Here is a 21,840-nt window from a genome sequence, read left to right on the forward strand (position 1 = left end):
CAAGACTTGTACCTAAATCAGTGGTTATCAACTGGGAAGGAGGTACACATCTATGCAAGTTTGATGCAGGCTCTAGGAGCATCGAAAAGAAAATAACTCTATTTCATCAATTCTATGGTGCATATTTTTTCCCCTTTTAAAATCTGTGAAATTGGGAGTTTTACAAGTGATGGCATCTTTGATTTAATGAAACGCATTAATGGTACAGTTTATAAATATATAGTTAAAGTATAGTTTAACACTACACTTTTCTGTGATATACACTGTTCTAGGTACTCTACATGTATTAACTCCTTTAGTCCACATAACATCTTTTTACAGATAAAACTGAAGCACAGACAAGGTTACAAAGCTAGTAAGTCAAAAAGAAGACATGAATCTGTAAGTCTTGCTTCAAAACCTACACTTAACTGTAACATTATATAACTAGAAAACATTTATTTTGGTATGTGAAAAACAAAACCAGAAATATTATTTTATACACCACTTCTAAAACATAATTTACTAGCACATATAAAATCTACTTTAGTTTTCAGCTTCGTCATCTACCTTGATCAAATCAGAGCATATATTTGACTCATAAATAGAGCTTCCAGAATAAACAGAGAAGTCCAGTATTTTCTCTTACAAGTAACATCACAATTTCTTCAATGCTCAAAGTAACCTGAGACCTCACAGCCAGTTATCACCTAAATTTTCGTAATGGAAAGATGTTGGGCAGTATAAAATGCATCAACAACTGAAAACTGTTGGTCTGTTTTAGGCCACCAGACTTTTTTGTGCTTAATACTCAGATTCCACACACTCCCTACCCCTGCCTCCCCAAAGGATTTCTATAAGCTTACCTCTGCATTCGGTGTACAGGAACGCCTAATGAACCGAGCTTCATTCCCAAAAGTCCTTGCATCAACACACATTTCTAGACCATGAAATTTAGAATAGAATAAAACAAAAGGGTATGGTCTACAAAAAAAGAAATGCATTAGAAACTATTAACATTTTGAATTTAAGAAATTTCTAAAAGACTCATAGTAAGTAGGGAGGCCAAGATTTGAATATACGCAGTCTGATACCGGAACCCATTCTTAACCACTAGGCTAATTCATGCTAATAAGATTTTTACCTGCTCATATAACCTTACCTAAACCAAAGATAATTAATTCAGGTGGGAATTCAAATTTACAAAGAATGATAAAAAGGGAGTGATTACTGCCTTTACATAAGGATTCATAATGAGATGCCATTAAAGTTCCTATCAGTGCATTTACGTGTTTGATTTACAGCACTGTTTCAGATCAAATCTGCTATACGAAAGGGAAAGATTCTTGTATATCTTTCATAACTTAAGTAACTCAGTTATAAACAATATGAAATATTTTAAATAATTATAGCATATAGGCTGAGAATGTTATTTCCCTAGAGATGCAAACATATTTCTAGACCTCAGGGAAGCAATGGCTATCACAAGATCACATCAATTCCCACCCCCAAAATCACAAACGATAGAAGAAGGCTCCAAAGTCCTTCCAGTACCAAGAAAGTCGGAGTTGAAAGTGGTGACAATAACGTAAGACCAAATCTAACATCCTCTGATAAAAGAAGGACGTGGTCACCAGTGGTCTTTGCAGGTTCTAGCAATTATAAGGAATTAGGAAAGTCCTAGATGGAAAGGGTTCCTTATAATCTCAGGTAATCAGACTTTTTCATTAATGTCCACCTATATTGCTACAGTTTATCTTTGAAGTAGATTGTTTTAGGAGTGTCAGCAAGATAGGGATGGGTAAGAGACTAAGGAATAGGGACTTCCCTGGTGGCGCAGTGGTTAAGAAGCCGCCTGCCAATGCAGGGGACACGGGTTTGATCCCTGGTCCAGGAAGATCCCACATGCCGCGGAGCAACTAAGCCCATGTGCCACAACTGAGCCTGTGCTCTAGAGCCCGTGAGCCACAATTACTGAGCCCGTGAGCCACAACTACTGAAGCCCGCGTGCCTAGAGCCCGTGCTCTGCAACAAGAGAAGCCACCGCAATGAGGCGCCCGCACACAGCAACAAAGAGTAGTCCCCGCTTGCCACAACTAGAGAAAACCCACACATAGCAATGAAGACCCAACGCAAGCAAAAATAAATTAATTTTAAAAAAGAGACTAAGGAATATATCTGCATCTACAGTTTTAAATATTAAAATAATCCCTTAGAAAACAAAATACACATAAACAATAGCTTTGTGCTTAAAATAGCCAAAAATTCAATATTTAACTACAGAAAACATGGAGAAAAAAATGAATATACCTCTTAAAGAAATATCCATTTGCTTCAAACTGTTCTCTTAACATAAACTTCCCTCTGTATTCAATGATAAGTGCATCAGGAGGCAAATCTTTTGCAGATTTCAGAATTTTCTTATTTTTTTGTATATGGCTCTACAATCAGAGAAAAGTTGAGTTTAACTAAAACCAGACTGCTTTCAGTCTAAGTACTTAAGATATACAGTAGAAAAAGGTTGTTTTATCATCTCTTGGCAAATGATATATTTACCTCTACAGGAGGTTTGAAGATCAAATTATTGGTATTCAAATCTGATTTATTTATCTCTTTTTTGTCATTTCCGTTGCCCAGTCTCAGAGCTATTCTTTGTGCCTCCCTCTGAACACCCTCACTATATTGGTTATTATTTGCCTCTTCATATCGATCCATCCATGCTTTGATTTTTGTCTCCCATCCAAAATTTGAACCATCAGACGAAGGATCAATCTCTGGAGCTGAGCCCTAAAATCATAGCAAACTAAGCATTAATATCTGGATTTTAAGTATTTACACACACACACACACACACACAATATGACAATCTATATAAAAGAATACAATATAAACCAGAAATAATGATAGGCTTTCTAAGTTGGTCCTAGTAGGAAAAAGAAAAAAAAAAGACCATAAGTGAGCAGCTTAATACATTTTTATACTGATGCCAGACACACGAGTTGGAAAACTGAAGGAAGCAGTTAAGTTGAATAGCAGAAATTTAAGCTTCACTACTGTAGCCAAATGGAGGCTTTCAATAAAACTGAAAATACCCAAAACTTTGGAGTCACTGTCAGCTAACGGTTAAAAAAAGCGTGTAATAATTTTTTTGAGACTGCCAATATCTACTCTGTACTCACAGTTCTATTTAACCAGAATAAATTTGCAATTATTATGTAAACTATAGATACTACATATTAAGTATAAACTTATTTTCTGATATAATACTTCAACTTTTAACATGTTTTATAATAAAAATATACTTTGATATCTTAATTTTGTATAATTCCAAGATCTATAATCAACTGTCCACATGATAAATTCAACATGAGAATAAAATGTCTCACAAAATAAAGACCTTTAAGCTTAAGTGCTTGCTCCTCCTCATACCCCCTATTAAAATCTGTAAGATAAGATTGCTAAGTGCCAAAATGCAGCAAGATGTTTTTTGATCCATCTCTTAGAGTAATGAAAATAAAAACAAAAATAAACAAACGGGACCTAATTAAACTTAAAAACTTTTGCACACCAAAGGAAACCAAGAACAAAACGAAAAGACAACCTACAGAACGGGAGAAAGTATTTGCAAACAAGGTGACCAACAAGGGATTAACCTCCAGAGTATACAAACAGCTCATGCGGCTCAATATCAAAAAAACTAACAACCCAATCAAAAAATGGGCGGACGACCTAAATAGATGGACAAGAGGCACATGAAAAGATGCTCAACATCACTAATTATTAGAGAAATGCAAATTAAAACTACAATGAGGTATCACCTCTCACCAATCAGAATGGCCATCATCAAAAATTCTACAAACAATAAATGCTGGAGAGGGTGTGGAGAAAAGGGAACCCTCTTGCACTGTTGGTGGGAATGTAAATTGGTACAGCCACTATGGAGAACAGTATGGATGTTCCTTAAAAAACTGAAACTAGAGCTACCACATGATCCAGCAATCCTACTCCTGGGCATACGTCTGCAGAAAACCATAGTTCGAAAAGATACATGCAGCCCATTGTTCACTGCAGCACTATATACAATAGCCAGGACATGGACAACCTAAATGTCCATCGATGGATGAATGGATAAAGAAGAGGTGGTACATACATACAATGGAATATTACTCAGCCATTGAAAGAACGAAATAATGCCATTTGCAGCAACATGGATGGATCTAGAGATTGTCAGACTGAGTGAAGTAAGTCAAAGAGAGAAAGACAAATGTCATACGATATCGCTTGTATGTGGAATCTAAAACAATGGTACAAATGAACTAATTTACAAAACAGAAATAGAGTCACAGATGCAGAAAACAAACTTATGGTTTGGTTACCAAGGGGGAAAGGGGGGAGGGATAAATTGGGACATTGGGATTGACATATACACACTACTATATATAAAATAGATAACTAATAAGAACCTACTGTATAGCACAGGCAACTCTACTCAGTACTCTGTAATGACTTATATGGGAAAAGAATCTAAAAAAGAGTGGATATACGTGTAACTGATTCACTTTGCTGTACAGCAGAAACTAACACAACATTGTAAATTAACAATACTCTAATAAAAATTTTTTTAAAAAAGAAAAAGAATGCTAAATGCCAAGCAGTGAAAAGTTACAACCTCTCAATAGGTTTTAGGAAACAAAAAGGGAATCCTTTTCTCATTGGAATGCAACTTAGAGAAAGGCATAATTACCACACATTTAAAAAGTTTATTAAAGCCTGGACTCCCTCAATTAATTATTTGCAGTCTTAGGACGAAAATCAATTAATGCAGATAACAAAAACATATATCTTATCAATAGCATAATTCAAATTTATAATGGATTTATTAACACAAGAAGTTTCAATTTAGTTGTTTGCAAACGCTGTTCATCAATTTTTCTACAGAACGGAACACCTTTATGAGAAGATAGATTATTTCTATAATGTGTACAACCTACCATAACTGTGAAATTTAAAAATCACATATAGATTTCATGAAAATTCTTATATATGCTGTTAGACATGTACATGTGTATGGTAACACTTACTAAAATTTACCATCAGTCCACCTTCCATATAAGTAACTAATCTTTACTACAAAAAGTATTCTTTTCTATAATGAAACAAACGATAGTAAGTTGCTCAACTATTTGATAGGGGTAGGTTTCTTTTACCAACTGATCTTTTACGGAATTATATATTCTACATTATAATGACCACTTGATAAAGAACAGATTTTTATACAAATATGAAACATCACATATTTTTGGGCCTTTATTTATTTTTATTCTTTTTTTATTTTTCAGAATTTTCTATAGTGAATATGGCTTATATAATACAAAAATGTTTTTCAAATACTATATACAGACACAAAAGTTTACAATCACTTTTTTTACTACCCCTATTTATTTGTTTATATATTGAGGTATAACTGATTTACAATATTATATTAGTTTCAGGTGTACAATGTAGTGACTCAAAATTTTTTATTGATCATACTTCATTTAAAGTGATTATAAAATATTGGCTATATTCCCTTTGCTTATTATTATTATCCTTGTAGCTTATTTATTCTATACATAGTAGTTTGTACCTCTTAAGCCCCTAACCCCATCTTGCCCTTGTCACCCCTTCCCCCACTGGTAACTACTAGTTTGTTCTCTGTATCTGTGAGTCTGTTTCTATTCTACTTATTCATTTGTTTTATTGTTTAGATTCCACATATAAGTGATAATATACAGTATTTGTCTTTCTCCTATATGACACTACATATTAAGGTTTTCATCAGCTTTATTAAAGAAATCTTCTCAGCTTTTAATTTTTTTTTGCTCTCCCTCCTCCCCCCCAAATAAATCCTCTACTAACTTGGTTTCTCTTCAATACAGCTCTTCTATATCTCTTGAGCCTTTTTAATATGACAGAATTACTTATTAGAAATGTAATGATCTTAAAGACATATTCAAGTTAACGGAAAAACTTTCAAAGGTGAACAAAGCATTTTTCAAATTTTAATCTGTCACTTCTTTACGTAATAAATGAAAATATCTCAGTTAAGTAAAAGATGCTCCTTCCTCATTAAGCCTGCTATTCAGATTAGATAAAATGGGAAAAAAGGACAACCACTGGAGTATCAATAGTTCCAACAGCTTAATAAAAAACCCTTTTTCAGACCTCTTCATTCTGGTGTCAGAGAAAATCCCATAAATACAAGTTTAATATAGTAAATATAAAACCCCCAACTTTAACATATACAGAACATTTTATAAGACTTTGGACTTGCAGTATGCTGAGTGACACCATGTATTAACATTCTTAAGAAAGAGTTCCAAAACTATGCAAGAATAATCATTGGACAGCTGCTTAATGATCTGTTTTCCAGGAATGTGGAATAATTAATAATGATTACACTTTATACTATGGGGACAACCGATGTATTCTAACACGCTTCCCACATCCTATTTTAATATCTGGCAACTTGAGATATTCATTCTCCTTTACTACCTAACCTAGAAAGTTAGAGTAACACTGTATAGTTGACCTCCGTGATCCAACAGAAACCTATCTTTTAAGGGGAGGCACAGCTGGGGGGGCTTGCTTCTCTCAGCAATCTTGGCATCTACAACATTGAGGATGTATTCTAATTAATTCAAGGCACAAGTGACCAGTTTGTACTTACACGGTGAATCTATGGTGATTTTATAATATTTTATAACTACTGACAACTAAATCACTAGAATTCCAACTCTGCAAAAGAGCAAAATTTCAAATTCCAAATATTATTTTGCATTTCTATGTCTAGAATACTAGTGGTACTGGAGACACGGAATATAATGATAAATGAAAATTTTTAATTTTAGTATTAGAAATTTTACTATTAGAAATTACTTATATATCTCCTTTTGTTTAATGTTTTAACAGTGTTAATAAACTCCAAGAGTGGTATATTAACCCTATTATAATTCTCTATGGTCCCACTTCTGGTAAAGATAATAAGCAATAAAATGACACAGAACTAAGACAGCATAATTTACTTTATTATGAACAAGCAACCACTTAGTTAACCACTAGATATTTGACAACTGATAATAAGGGCTTAAATTTAATGTGTTTACCTTAACTCTTGATGATTTCCTAGATCCTTCACGAAAGGCCTGAAATAACATGGAATTCTGAGTTAGTTTTTTAAAAACTGGATATAATTAATATTTAAAAATGAGTTCACTCAAGCTTTTTATTGAAGTCGCATAAATAACACAAAATATGGTAATAACCAATACAGTCAGAACTAGGGGAATGTTGAAGTAAAGTCTTCTACTAGAACACTGTACTACTATTAAAAATAAATACAGACTATGTAATAACATGAAAATATGTATAAGATACAATGCTAAGAAAATTTCTAAATTTTCTGTGTGCTCAATATTACAATCATGGAAAAATATTTGATAAAAGTTGGAAGGTATTAAAAATATTGCAGTAGTTTTAAGTCATGAGCCAAGTTTTGGGGTGGGTTAAAATAATTTTGTTATTACTTTAATTTCTAAGTCAACTAGAGAGTAATACTTGAGCACTTACTAGTAGGGACTCAAATTATAAGCACTATGGTGAAAAGAACTGTACTTACTCAGTAAATATTGAATGGGAGCTCTCTAATCTGCCAAGTCCTAACGTGTTATCTAAGACTTACTTCACCACTCCACTCCCCAAAGTGTACACTCTTATTTCGAGAGACTTACGAACACTAAACCTAGAGTAAGCAATATAGTTCCTAATTTATTTAAGTTCCAAATTTGTGTGCAGACTATACGTTGGAAGACAGCAAGTTTTATTAAAAAGAGGAGGAGGAGGAGAAGGAGAAGCAGCAGCAGAAGCAAAGAACCTTCACGTAAAACACAGAAAAAGAGCTAGGACTATGGAGAATAGATATGTTCAGACAGGTGGACAACTGAAAGAAATACAATTCTGGTACTAAAGAAATATGAAAGATGGCACGCAATAGGAAGAAATATGTCACACTCAAAGAAAAACTAATATACCGCACTTGTTACCTACTGAAAATAGTTATGACGTAAGACTGGCTAAAAAAAATGTAAAAGTAGGTCATGAAAGCCTTATTTAAAAAGTCACATTTTAAGATTCTGACTTAAATACCGTATGTTCTTCACTATGATGGAGGAATCCATGAAATACCTCTGAGCAAAGAAGGGATAATAAAAACGATATTCACAGAAAATGTCAGAACCAAATGCAGAATGGACTAAAGTAGAAAGAGGATAAAGTTGGAGAAATTAAAGAAGATATTACTGTACTAGAGGTAATAAGGGTGTAGACTGGGTTTATAGAAGCAAAAAGGAAGAAAAATAACAATATACTGAAGAGACATTCCCAAGGAAAAATCAATAGTGCTTTTGACAATAACTCTGAATGTCAAAGACTAAAGATGACTTAAAGATTTTTAAACCTAGATAATGGCTGTGCTGCTGAAACAAAAGAAGAATTTGAAGTATGATAAAAGAAGATGCAAGTTTGATTTACAGAGGAAACACTGAAAGAAAAATAGAACATTCATAAGTAATATGTGCTGACCATAGTTTTATGAAAAACTTAATATCAAGTTTGAAAAATTCTTTTCAAGTAAAATTAGAAAATTTAAAAAATTAAAAAAAAATTAAAATCCTAATATATGGGTCACAATACACAATCCATGTCATTAACAGTGTTAACGCTTCATGCCAAAGCCCTAAAGTGCTAAAACACCAACCAACAATACCTTAATAGGGTTTTATGAGTATTTTTTAAATGTCATCTGTCCAGAATGTCTATTGTTAACTCCATTCACATTTTTAACAGTTAGCCATAACAACAGGCTGAATAAAAAGCGAAATTAGATATATCCTTCTGCTATATATTTTTAACTATATATTGCCCCCAAATAATAGTAAAAACTTAACAGTAAAGCAAACTAAATCTTTTACGCCCAGTTCCTGGATTTTTTTTTCTAACCCTTATCAAGTATTACTAACTTAACAAGAAAGAAAAAATTCTTTTTAAATATACAACAATATTCTGAAACAAATAAAATGTGCTCCAAGACAGAATTGATTCATTTTAAATAGCCAAAAGTCATTCCAGCCAGAGAAAATGCAAAATCTGTTTTATTAAAAAAGTAGATTTGTTAATCTAGATGACCTAAAAATAGAACTACACAAGGATAACGTTTCCAAGTAACTTTTATACAGTAAACAGAGAAGGCATAATTTGAAAGCAGTAGATGAAAAAATTAGGTCAATACCTAAACACGAGTTCCTAAATTGTAAAAAGCACTTAATACACAATCACTTTCTCTGTATAAGTTACAATCTGAGATGAGGAAAATAACAATGAAATAAAGCAAAATGTGCTTAAGTGCTGTAATAATAGGTTCAAGTGCCATGATGAAATGCAAAGAAAGATCATCATAGCAAATTTCATCGAAAAAAGTACTGCTTTAGATGGGCCTCAAAGTAGAGTAGGAGTTTAAAAGATAAAGATGGAGAAGAGAATATTCTGAACAATGAAGGGAACAGCTTAAGTAAAGATAACATATCAGAAACCAGAGGGAGAATTTGGTAATTGTTGTCCAGACTGAATAAAATACAGGAGAAGAATAGCAAAATTAGAGACACATATGTGAAGACTGCTAGAATCAAGACTTATTTTAAACAGGGAGGTGAAATTAGAAAATGAAAAAGATATTTAAAAGTACATGCTGCCGGACTTCCCTGGTGGCGCAGTGGTTAAGAATCCGACTGCTGGGCTTCCCTGGTGGCGCAGTGGTTGAGAGTCCGCCTGCCAATGCAGGGGACACAGGTTCGTGCCCCGGTCTGGGAAGATCCCACATGCCGCGGAGCGGCTGGGCCCGTGAGCCATGGCCGCTGAGCCTGCGCGTCCGGAGCCTGTGCTCCGCAATGGGAGAGGCCACAACAGTGAGAGGCCCTCGTACCGCAAAAAAAACAAAAACAAAAACAAAACAAAAAAAAGAATCCGACTGCCAATGCACTGGGGACACCGGTTTGAGCCCTGGTCTGGGAAGATCCCACACGCCGCGGAGCAACTAAGCCTGTGTGCCACAACTACTGAGCCCGCGCACCTAGAGCCCGTGCTCCACAACAAGAGAAGCCACCACAGTGAGAAGCCTGTGCACCGCAATGAAGAGTAGCCCCGCTCACCTCAACTAGAGAAAGCCTGTGCGCAGCAACCAAGACCCAACGCAGCCCCCAAAATTAATTAAATGTAAAAAAAAAAAAAAAAATACATGCTGCCTATTAAATAACCAAATAATATCATGAAGAATTACTCAAAAAAAATGATTTTATACCTACGTATAATTTCACTCTTTAATAAATATATAGTCATTATTGAAAGTATCTTTTACCTTACATGACAAAAAACTTCATTAGCAATTATAACAAATTTATTAAAAAGTGGCTTATAAATAGTTTTCTGCCATCATATCCTGGTGATATATATATATATTTTTTGCAGTACGCGGGCCTCTCACTGTTGTGGCCTCTCCCGTTGCGGAGCACAAGCTCCGGACGCGCAGGCTCAGCGGCCACGGCTCATGGGCCCAGCTGCTCCGTGGCATGTGGGATCTTCCCGGACCGGGGCATGAACCCGTGTCCCCTGCATCGGCAGGCAGACTCCCAACCACTGCGCCACCAGGGAAGCCCCTCCTGGTGATATTTTAATACAAAAATTTAAGTGAGAAAAATCTAGATCATAAGAAATTCAACAAATGTGGAGCCTTATTAAAATGATTAAATATGATTCAGAGACAAACAGCTATAAACAACCATTCACAATCATTATATGCTCCTCTACCTCTTTATAAGTTATTAAAAATTTAGAACTGTTATTTCTGTTTTCTAAACCAACAACCCACTAAATCTTATTTTAGCTTTTGCATTTCTATGACTAGTCTCATCAGAGTGATGATTTAAAGCAGTTTGCAAACATTTTTCTCTACTCCATTTCAATCTTTAAAACACATTAAAAATTTTAAATGAGTTTGAGTAAGCTTAGATGCTGCTACCTTCTCTAGCTACTATCCATTACTTCTACCACTTCCTATCTATTCATCTTCAAAATAGGAAAAACTTACTTTTTTACATTTTGAAATGTTTTGTTCTTTCTCCCCACTTTTTTTCCTTCTTTTATCATTAACCTTGGAAACTCTTGAAGCAGTTAAAGTAATCGATGTCGGGGTATGCTGAAATGCAGTATATAATTCCACAGGAACCTCATCACCACTCTCAGTTGCACTGGTATCACCATCTTCAAAGGCAAAATAAAAATTATTGCACAAGTAATACTTCTACTTCAAACAATAAAACAGCATTCCACATGACAAACTATTATTCCCCCACCTTTCTGAAGAATAAACATTTTTTTTCACTTCCTCACTCAGTAAGACACATTTAAATGCAAACTGCAAATATATTTCTGATATGTTAAACTAGAAAGGATACAAAATCTGACAACACACTCAGGTGATGTGACTGTGGGAAACAGACACTTACAAACATAGCCAGTGGAAATTCAGAATTCTCTATGAAGGGGAATTTAGCTATATCTAGCAGAATTCTATATACACTTACCCTCTTCACCCAGCAACCCCATTTCTAGGGATCTATCCACAGATAAAATGGGAAAAGTACAAAAAAACCCTTATCCAAGAGGGTTTCATGACGTTACTATCTATAATAACAGCCCAAATGTCCATCACACAGTTCAATAAACTATGGTTATTCAAAAATAGTTGTACTGGTGGCAACATGTTTTATAAGCCAAAGTGAAAGTTTAGCATATGTTACAACTTCAAATCCTGTTCCTAAAAATGAAATAAACACTATTGCACATGATCAACTAACGGATCACCATCTTTCAAAAGAGCAAACATATTTTACATCTTTAAACCAATAGGTTACCTATGTGCAAGAAAATATGGATGATTTTTATTTATTTTCCATATTTCCTAAAATAAATACATTACTGTTCTATAAAATCTGTAAAAAAAAGAGTATTTAAAGCCTCCACTTGAGATTGTAAATTATATATACAATCAACGTTCATTAGCAAGCAGTTTACGTCTGACTAAAAAATATGCAGGCCTCTTATTCTCTCAATCATACTAAAGTTAATTTAGTATAGATCCTTTTCACCCACCTGACATATTTTCCCTTTTCCGGCGTTGTAGTAGCACCGCCCTCTCTTTATCCAAACTCCTATATTAAAATATTAACATGATTATTTATAAACTTTCATAAATTTAGATATGAAGCAGATCTGTTTTAAATGTGATAAACTTGATAATTTCTCTAATGTTCTTATTGAAAAATGTACAGTATAAAATATATGTACATCACTTGCCTTACAGTTTAGATTTGATCTAGCATAATTAGCAGTAGATGCCAGTTAAGTGACTCTGTTGTGTTAAGAAAATAATTTTTTACTTTGGAAACTAGTACTTTCTTTTTCCAAACTGAACAAACCAAAAAGTCTGGGGGGACATGTTAGCGTCATTATTGCATTATTACTATTTGCCTAATTTCCAATTTTGAAATAATAAACACTAAACATTTAACAATTAAGCAAAATATTTCATTAACCTCCCCCAGCCTCCGCTCATGAAGTACATCATCCATAGTAACTGTTTACTTGCCCCACTCTCCGCCCCCAAAGCGTTTTCACTGTCTAAACTTATTAGTCTAAATGTCAAATAACTAGATATAGTTCTTACATGGGAGCTGAGATGGGAGAATAAGAGCTTTAGACTGAAATACCTACTACTCAGTAATAAGACTTGCCTTAATATCTAGTAGGACATAAAACTATCCTAGCATCACTGATAATTCTAGTTATCACAGAACAATAAGCAGATATCACTCAAGTGACTGTCCTCCCTAATGGTCAGTTTTTAAGCAAGCTTTACTGAAAATCAGCAGATATTTACCCCATGATTAAAAAAAAAGATTTTAACACGTTAAAAAAACCCCAACTATCTGTAAAAAGGCTAGTAACTATTATAAAGTGAAACAAAATCAAAGAAAAACCTCACTCATACAAGGATATGTCCACTCTCACCACTCTTATTCAACATAGTTTTAGAAGTCCTAGCCACGGCAATCAGAGAAGAAAATGAAAAGAAATCCAAACTGGAAAAGAAGAAGTAAAACGGTCACTGTTTGCAGATGACAAGATACTATACATAGAAAATCCTAAAGATGCCATCAGAAAACTACTAGAGCTCATCAATGAATCTGGTAAAGTTGCAGGATACAAAATTAATGCACAGAAATCTCTTGCATTCCTATACACTAACAACGCAAGATCAGAAAGAGAAATTAAGGAAACACTCCCATTTACTGCAATGAAAAGAATAAAACACCTAGGAATAAACCTACCTAAGGAGGCAAAAGACCTGTACTCAGAAAACTATAAAGAACTCATTGAAGAAACCAAAGATGACACAAACAGATGGGAGAAATATACCATGTTCTTGGATTGGAAGAATCAATATTGTGAAAATGACTATACTACCCAAAGCAACCTACAGATTCAATACAATTCCTATCAAATTACCAATGGCATTCTTCACAAAATTAGAACAAAAAATTTTACAATTTGTATGGAAACACAAAAGACTCTGAATACCCAAAGCAATCTTGAGAAAGAAAAATGGAGCTGGAGGAATTAGACTCCCTGACTTCAAACTATACTACAAAGCTACAGTAATCAAGACAGCATGGTACTAGCACAAAAACAGACATACAGATCAATGGAACAGGAGAGAAAGCCCAGAGATAAACCTATGCACCTATGGTCACCTAATCTATGACAAAGGAAGCAAGAATATACAATGGAGATAAGACAGCCTCTTCAATAAGTGGTGCTGGGAAAACTGGACAGCTACATGTAAAAGAATGAAATTAGAACACTCCCTAACACCATACACAAAAATAAACTCAAAATGGATTAAAGACCTAAATGTAAGACCGGACACTATAAAACTTTCAGAGGAAAACATAGGAAAAACACTCATTGACATAAACCACAGCAAGATCTTTTTTGACCCACCTCCTACAGTAATGAAGATAAAAACAGAAGTAAACAAATGGGACCTAATGAAACTTAAAAGCTTTTGCACAGCAAAGGAAACCATAAACAAACCAAAAAGACAACCCTCAGAATGGGAGAAAATATTTGCAAACAAAGCAACCAACAGGGGATTAATCTCCAAAATATACAAACAGCTCATGCAGCTTAATATTAAAAAAAAATTTTTAAAAACTAACAACCCGATCAAAAAATGGGTGGACGACCTAAATAGACATCTCTGCAAAGAAGACATACAGATGGCCAAGAGGCACATGAAAAGATGCTCAACATCACTAATTATTAGAGAAATGCAAATCAAAACTACAATGAGGTATCACCTCTCACCACTCAGAATGGCCATCATCAAAAAATCTACAAACAGGGCTTCCCTGGTGGTGCAGTGGTTGAGAGTCTGCCTGCCGATGCAGGGGACACAGGTTCGTGCCCCGGTCCGGGAAGATCCCACGTGCCGCGGAGCGGCTGGGCCCGTGAGCCATGGCCGCTGAGCCTGCGCGTCCGGAGCCTGTGCTCTGTGGCGGGAGAGGCCACAACAGTGAGAGGCCCGCGTACCGCAAAAAAAAAAAAAAAAAATCTACAAACAATAAATGCTGGAGAGGGTGTGGAAAAAAGCGAACCCTCTTGCACTGTTGGTGGGAATGTAAACTGATACAGCCACTATGGAGAACAGTATGGAGGTTCCTTGAAAAACTAAAAATACAACTATCATATGACCCAGCAATCCCACTATTGGTCACATACCCTGAGAAAACTGTAATTCAAAAGAACACATGTACCCCAGTGTTCACTGCAACACTATTTACAATAGCTAGGATATGGAAACAACCTAAATGTCTAACAATAGATGAATGGATAAAGAAGATATGGTACATATATACAATGGAATATTACTTAGCCATAGAAAGGAACGAAATTGGGTCATTTGTAGAGATGTGGATGGACCTAGAGTCTGTCATACAGAGAAAAGTAAGTCAGAAAAACAAATATCGTACATTAATGCATATACATGGAATCTAGAAAAATGGTAGAGATGAACCTACTTCCAGGGCAGGAATAGAGATGCAAACATAGAGAATGGACATGTGGACACGGCGAGGTGCGGGGGGGAAGGGGAGGGTGGGATGAACTGGGAGATTAGGATTGACATATATACATTACCATGCGTAAAACAGATAGCCAGTGGGAACCTGCTATAAAGCACAGGAAGCTCGGCTCGGTGCTCTGTGGTGATCTAGATGGGTGGGATGGGGGGGTGCGGTGGGAGGGAGGTCCAAGAGGGAGGGGATATACGTATACATATAGCTGATTCACTTTACTGTACAGCGGAAACTAACACATTGTAAGGCAGTTATACTCCAATAAAAAAGAAAAAAAGGAAAAACCTCACTCATAATAAACAAATGAAAAGTATCAATAAAACACTGAGATTACCATCTCTCATCTAGTTAAACCAGCAAAACTCCAACTCCATCAAAAACTCTACTGTGAGGCTGGGGAAAATAGGCATGCTTATCCATGACTGGTGGTAATTCAAAACTGGACAGTTGCTACTGGAGGGGAATTTGGCAATATCTGACAAAATCTGATATATACATTTACCCTTTTACTGAACAATCCCACTTCCACTTGCAATTACACAAGACTGGAAACAACTCAAATGTCCACTCAAAGGGATGACTAAACTACAGTACATGAAAAAGATGGAGCACCTTGAAGCTACAGAAAGAAATGAGTCAATCTCTATATTACTACTATGAAGTGATCTTCAGGATATATTTTTAAGACAAAAAACTAATGTGGCAAAAACTCTACTATGCTACTGCTTATCTAAGTAAGGAGGAGAATACAAATATATATATATGTGCATATCTGTTTCTAATATAACAAACAATGGAAGGAATAATCAATTTTTAAAAAACTGTTACTTCCAAAGTGGAAGGAACAGGGGTCGTAAATGTTAGACTTATTTGAATGTACCTTGTCTTAAATATTTGACTTTAGAATGATGTGACTACTTCTTACATAATTAAACAAGCATATAATTATAAAAATAAAGTACAAAAAGCAATCCTTAAAAATAAAATTGCTATATTACTCATCCATTTCTGGTAGGAATGAAAAAATGATACAACTACTCTGCAAAATAATTTGACAATTTCTTATAAAACTGAACATGCAACTACCTACCATATGACCAAGCAATTGCACTCTTAGGCATTTATCCCAGAGAAATCAAAACTTAGGTTTACACCAAAACCTGTACACAAATGTTCAGAGCAACTTTATTTGTAATAGCCAAAAAGTGGAAATGACCCAAATGTCCTTCAGTAGGTGAGTGGTTAAACAAACTCTGGTACATATATACCACATAACACTACTTAAAAATAGAAAAAAGTGAGATACTGATATATGCCACAAATTAGCTGGCTTTCCAGGGAATTATGCTCAGTAAAAAAAAAGCCAATCCCAAGGGCTTCCCTGGTGGCACAGTGGTTGAGAGTCCGCCTGCCGATGCCAGGGACACGGGTTCGTGCCCTGGTCTGGGAAGATCCCACATGCTGCGGAGCGGCTGGGCCCGTGAGCCAGGGCCGCTGAGCCTGCGCATCTGGAGCTTGTGCTCCGCAACGGGAGAGGCCACAACAGTGAGAGGCCCGCGTACCTCAAAAAAAAAAAAAAAAAAAGCCAATTCCAAAATGTCACATACTGTGTGATTCCATTTATGTAACATTCTTAAAATGACAGAATTACTGAAATGGAGTACAGATTTAGTGGTTGCCAAAGGTCAGGGATGGGAGGGGTAAGAGGTGGGAGGTAGGTACGGCTAGGAAAGGCAACATAGGAATCTTTGTGATTGACATGTTTTGTAGCTTGACTATACCAATGTCAATATTCTGGCTGTGATATTGTATTAACAGTTTTGCAAGATGTTACCACTGGGAGAAACTGAATAAAGGATACGCAGGATCTCTGTATTATTTCACAAATGCATGCAAACCCACATTACTTCAAAAGTTTAATTTTTAAAAAATCAAAAATAAAACTAGGGCTTCCCTGGTGGTGCAGACGTTAAGAATCCCCCTGCCAATGCAGGGGGACATGGGTTCGAGTCCTGATCCCAGAAGATCCTACATGCTGTGGAGCAACTAAGCTTGTATGCCACAACTACTGAGCCTGCGTTCTAGAGTCTCTGAGCCACAACTACTGAGCCCGCGTGCTGCAACTACTGAAGCCCGTGCGCCCTAGAGCCCAAGCTCCTCAACAAGAGACGCCACCGCAATGAGAAGGCCACGCAACGCAACGAAGAGTAGCCCCTGCTCGCCACAACTTGAGAAAGCCCGCACGCAGCAACAAAGACCCAATGCAGCCAAAAATAAGTAAATAAAATAAATTTATTAAAAAAATAAAATAAAAAAATAAAACTAATAACCTAACCCAGAAGTGTGTACCCAGTTGGTGTTATAACCACACAATAAAATTCTTTCAAGAGACTTTAAACACAAAAAATTAACTATACATCCCTGTAGAAAATATCTTACAGGAAAAAAAAGTTCTGAAGTGTGTTACATAATCATATTGTTACAGGTGCTATTGTTGGTACTCTTACTCTGAGACTGTTACATTCTTCTATGGGATTAAGCAGTTGAGCAAATTACATGATACTCTAATTACACTACTGTATATGTTGTTGAGAACTAGGATAAAGAGAGACACAGATGGAATACAGAAACAGTTAAATGAAAACCTTGTACAGTTGACCTCTGAACAACGTGAGGGCTGGGGTGCCGAAATGCAGAGTGTGTAGTTCTGTAGTATTAACTATTGAAAAAATTCCATGCATAAGTGGACATGCACAGTTCAAACCTACGTTGTTCAAAGGTCAACTGTATTCCTAAATTTAAATTGCAATTATCTGTATAAACTCATGTATTTTATCTTAAAAATAAACAAACAGACAAAACTTCTAGTAGACTAGGTTCATCTACTAAAAAGACCTAGCAACGTTGAGTAGTTCCAGAGGAAGGAGCATTACTAGCTCTCAGATTCTGGTCTTGAAAACCAATTCTGAGCGTGGGGCACAGAAGTATGAGATAAGCCCGAGACATCTTGTCGTATTAGATTGCACAAAGCTAGCAAGTACTACTAGGGTATTGTCAAAAGGACCACAAAGCCAACTCAAAGTGGTTCCCATTAACCAAAAATGGGACAAAATTTCAACATAAATAAGGATAATAGAGGGACTTCCCTGGAGGCACAGTGGTTAAGAATCTGCCTGCCAATGCAGGGGACACGGGTTCGATCCCTGGTCTGGGAAGATCCCACATGCCATAGAGCAACTAAGCCCATGCGCCACAACTACTGAGCCTGAAATCTAGAGCCCGCGAGCCACAACTACTGAGCCCGTGTGCTGCAACTACTGAGTCCATGCACAGCAACTACTGAAGTCCATGTGCTCTAGGGCCCGCATGCTGCAACTACTGAGCCCGTGTGCTGCAACTACTGAAGCCCGTGTGCCTAGAGCCCATGCACTGCAACAAGAGAAGCCACTGCAATGAGAAGCCCGCACACTACAACGAAGAGTAGGCCCCGCTCACCGCAACTAGAGAAAGCCCGCACACAGCAATGAAGACCCAACACAGCCAAAAAAAAAAAAAAAAAAAAAAAAGATAATAGGGACTCCCCTGGTGGTACAGTGGATAAGACTCCACACTCCCAATGCAGGGGTCCCAGGTTCGATCCCTGGTCAGGAAACTAGGTCCCACATGCATGCTGCAACTAAGAGTTTGCATGCCACAACTAAGGAGCTGACAAGCCACAACTAAGGAGCTGGTGAGCTGCAACTAACAAGCCCGTGAGCCACAACTAAGCAGCCCACATGCCACAACTAATGAGTCCACGTGCCGCAACTAAGGAGCCCGCCTGCCGTAACTAAGACCCTATGCAACCAAATAAATAAATATTTAAAAAGAAAGGAATAACTGCAACAGACTGATATCCAATATGTTTAAATCCCTGACTTCATAATGACACTTAGAATTCTTTTCACTATTCTAAAAACTGATAAAGGCTACAAATCAACAAGCATTTATCCTGCCTTTCCTCAGTGAAATATACCTTAAGAGAACTGAACAGTTAATATGGGGAAGTTTTCTACAGAAATAGTCCAGCTAATAAGTGATAAGCAATAGAATTAACATGTCACTAATTTGCAACCCCGAATAAATTAATGGATCTTAAAAATAACCATCAATGGGTCCCATTCATATATTATAAGATGTGTCACCTGATAGAACACAGTGTATGAAAGTCTAACCCCCCCCCCCAAAAAAAAGGGACCTAAATCTAATCACACACCTATTTACAGAAATATCTATAGAGAGAAATCTGTTAAACCATGATAATGCAATTGGCAAACTCACCAGGATAAATAGACAATTCAGTCCCTTAAAGAAACACACTGCAAAGGAGACTGGGGTTGGTTGGGTAAGGGGTGTAGCTTTAGATTACTAGAGACTTAAAAGAGATGTATAGCAACCAATCAATACTTTAAGAATGGCTGGATGTAATAGATTTTGTTGCATGTATCAATATAATAATCGTTTTGTGGTTATAGATTTTTGTTAAAAAATTCTTTTATAGATACATACTGAAATACACATACACAAATACATACATACTGAAATACATAAGGATACATATGAATGAAATAATATATTTGGGATTTGCATTAAAACAATATGTGAAGGAGAAAAAGACACAGCAATGTAAATGAAAAAAGATTATTGACAATTGTTGAAGCTGGGTGGTGGAAACATGCAGGTTCATTACACTATTACTTTTATATAGGTTTGAAATGTCCATTAAAAAAGATTTTTTTTGAAAAGCACAAAAAAGAAATGGGAAGAAAACACATTACTGCCAACAAGCAGAATGACAGTAAAAGCCCTGCAAAATTCTGTAACTAACGAAATGTCCTTCTAGTAACTTTATAACATAATTTGCAGTCCACTGAAAAAAAGATGTCATCACTTAAAAAAGGCACTATTATTTCATGCATCATTAAAAACCCTAGAAAATAAACCATGACATGCTATCAATGGAAAGATTCTTGATTTTAGAGATGTCAGAATGGAAAAAGAAAAAAACCCAAAAAACAAAACAAACCATAAAAAGGAAACTTCTTCCATCTTAGATTCGATGAAATACAGTATCCATTAATTGTTTAATCTAGAATTCATACATAAATTTCTAATAACTAAAGATTACCTCAGTAAAATGACTGGCAATTTTACTGTATGTACAACTTACCTAGGCTGACAACGTTCACAAAGATATGTATCAGGAATATGCTGCCTGTCAATCCCCATGCAGTCAATATGTTGCCAAACACTTTAAAAGGGAAAAAAAAAGAAAAGCAGAACATATAAAATATTATTAAAATCATCCTTAAATTAAGATTTGATATTCCATTTAACTATCAGTTAATAAGTGTCTACTTTGAGTTTAGCAGTGTAAAAGGTAATACGAAGAATTCATAGAAATAAGTCCTCGGGAAGATAAAACTTTGAGATGCAAAAATAAGAGGACAAATATAGGATATTATATATATGATATAAATTTCTAAAGCAAATATAATTTTACAATGTAAAAGGTATACATTACAAATATAATTAGAAATCACAAACTGGAGATGTCCACAATGCTTCGAATTAATGGGAAAAGAATCCTGAAGAATAACAGAGACTTGAAGAGAACCTCACTTGGGAAATTAGGAAGAAAAGACCTCATTATAGCAACATTTTCTCAAGTAGACAGATACTGGGAGCAACAGCCAGAAGGCAGTTAATATATCTGAAGAAGAATGTTCATTTTGAGAAACAGAGGGGAATAAAACTGAATTAGTAAAATGCAGTCAGATTACATACAACCTGGAATGTCAGGATTTGCAGAGCATTCCTCTAATTGGCAACAGGTAACAACTAGAGGTTGCTTTGATGGTATACAGTGTTAATTCAAAGAAGTTAAGAAACTGGAGGCATAAAAATCAACTAAGAGGCTTTTCCAACATTCCAGATCTCAGTTAAAGAACAATGGAAAGAACTAGAATGATGGCAGAGAAGATGAAGTTAAAGAATCCAATAGTCATTTCATGAAGATAGAGACTAAATCTATTATGAACTCTATTTTTAATGTGATACATGGACCAACTTGAGGCAAATTTCTCAATGCTATTATTTTGCATTTTATTGCCAAGACTTTAATTGGTCTAAAGTTGATATATATGCCTGTTTCTAAAAATAGTCTTAATTATTCCTTATATAATAATGAGCTACTTTTAATATATAGCTACTGAGTTAACTGCTATGATCTTGCTCTTTACTTCTTAACTGAGTATGTTGGGACGAGAACTGGTAAATGTGAAAGGTAATGGACTATGTATCAAAGATGTAGGGGAAAAAGTTCAAAAGAAAAGCAGAACACCTGACATGGAGAGTCAGAATAACAAATTAGGTTAAATCTGGGGGCTAAGTAATAATGTCATGCAGACCACAGAAGAAATAAAACTAGAAAATGAATAAATAATCAGAGCTCTAGATGTCAAACTTGAAAGAGATGAGTATGGGCAGTAGGTACATGAAAATATATAGAGGCAATGAAAACAAGAATAGAGGA

General features: G+C 35.6%; 1 protein-coding gene across 1 annotated transcript in view; it reads right to left on the bottom strand.

Annotated features, from left to right (window-relative positions):
• The window catches only part of KMT2E (lysine methyltransferase 2E (inactive)), a 99,066-nt gene that overhangs the window by 27,107 nt on the left and 50,119 nt on the right, over positions 1-21,840 (bottom strand). Inside the window, 7 exon segments of the mRNA XM_067745980.1 lie at positions 846-963; positions 2,290-2,420; positions 2,536-2,766; positions 7,125-7,163; positions 11,156-11,328; positions 12,220-12,278; positions 20,476-20,556. Of these exon segments, the coding sequence (XP_067602081.1) occupies positions 846-963; positions 2,290-2,420; positions 2,536-2,766; positions 7,125-7,163; positions 11,156-11,328; positions 12,220-12,278; positions 20,476-20,556 (832 nt within the window).

Source organism: Pseudorca crassidens, chromosome 8, assembly GCF_039906515.1.
Source record: "Pseudorca crassidens isolate mPseCra1 chromosome 8, mPseCra1.hap1, whole genome shotgun sequence".
Taxonomy (NCBI): Eukaryota; Metazoa; Chordata; class Mammalia; order Artiodactyla; family Delphinidae; genus Pseudorca; species Pseudorca crassidens.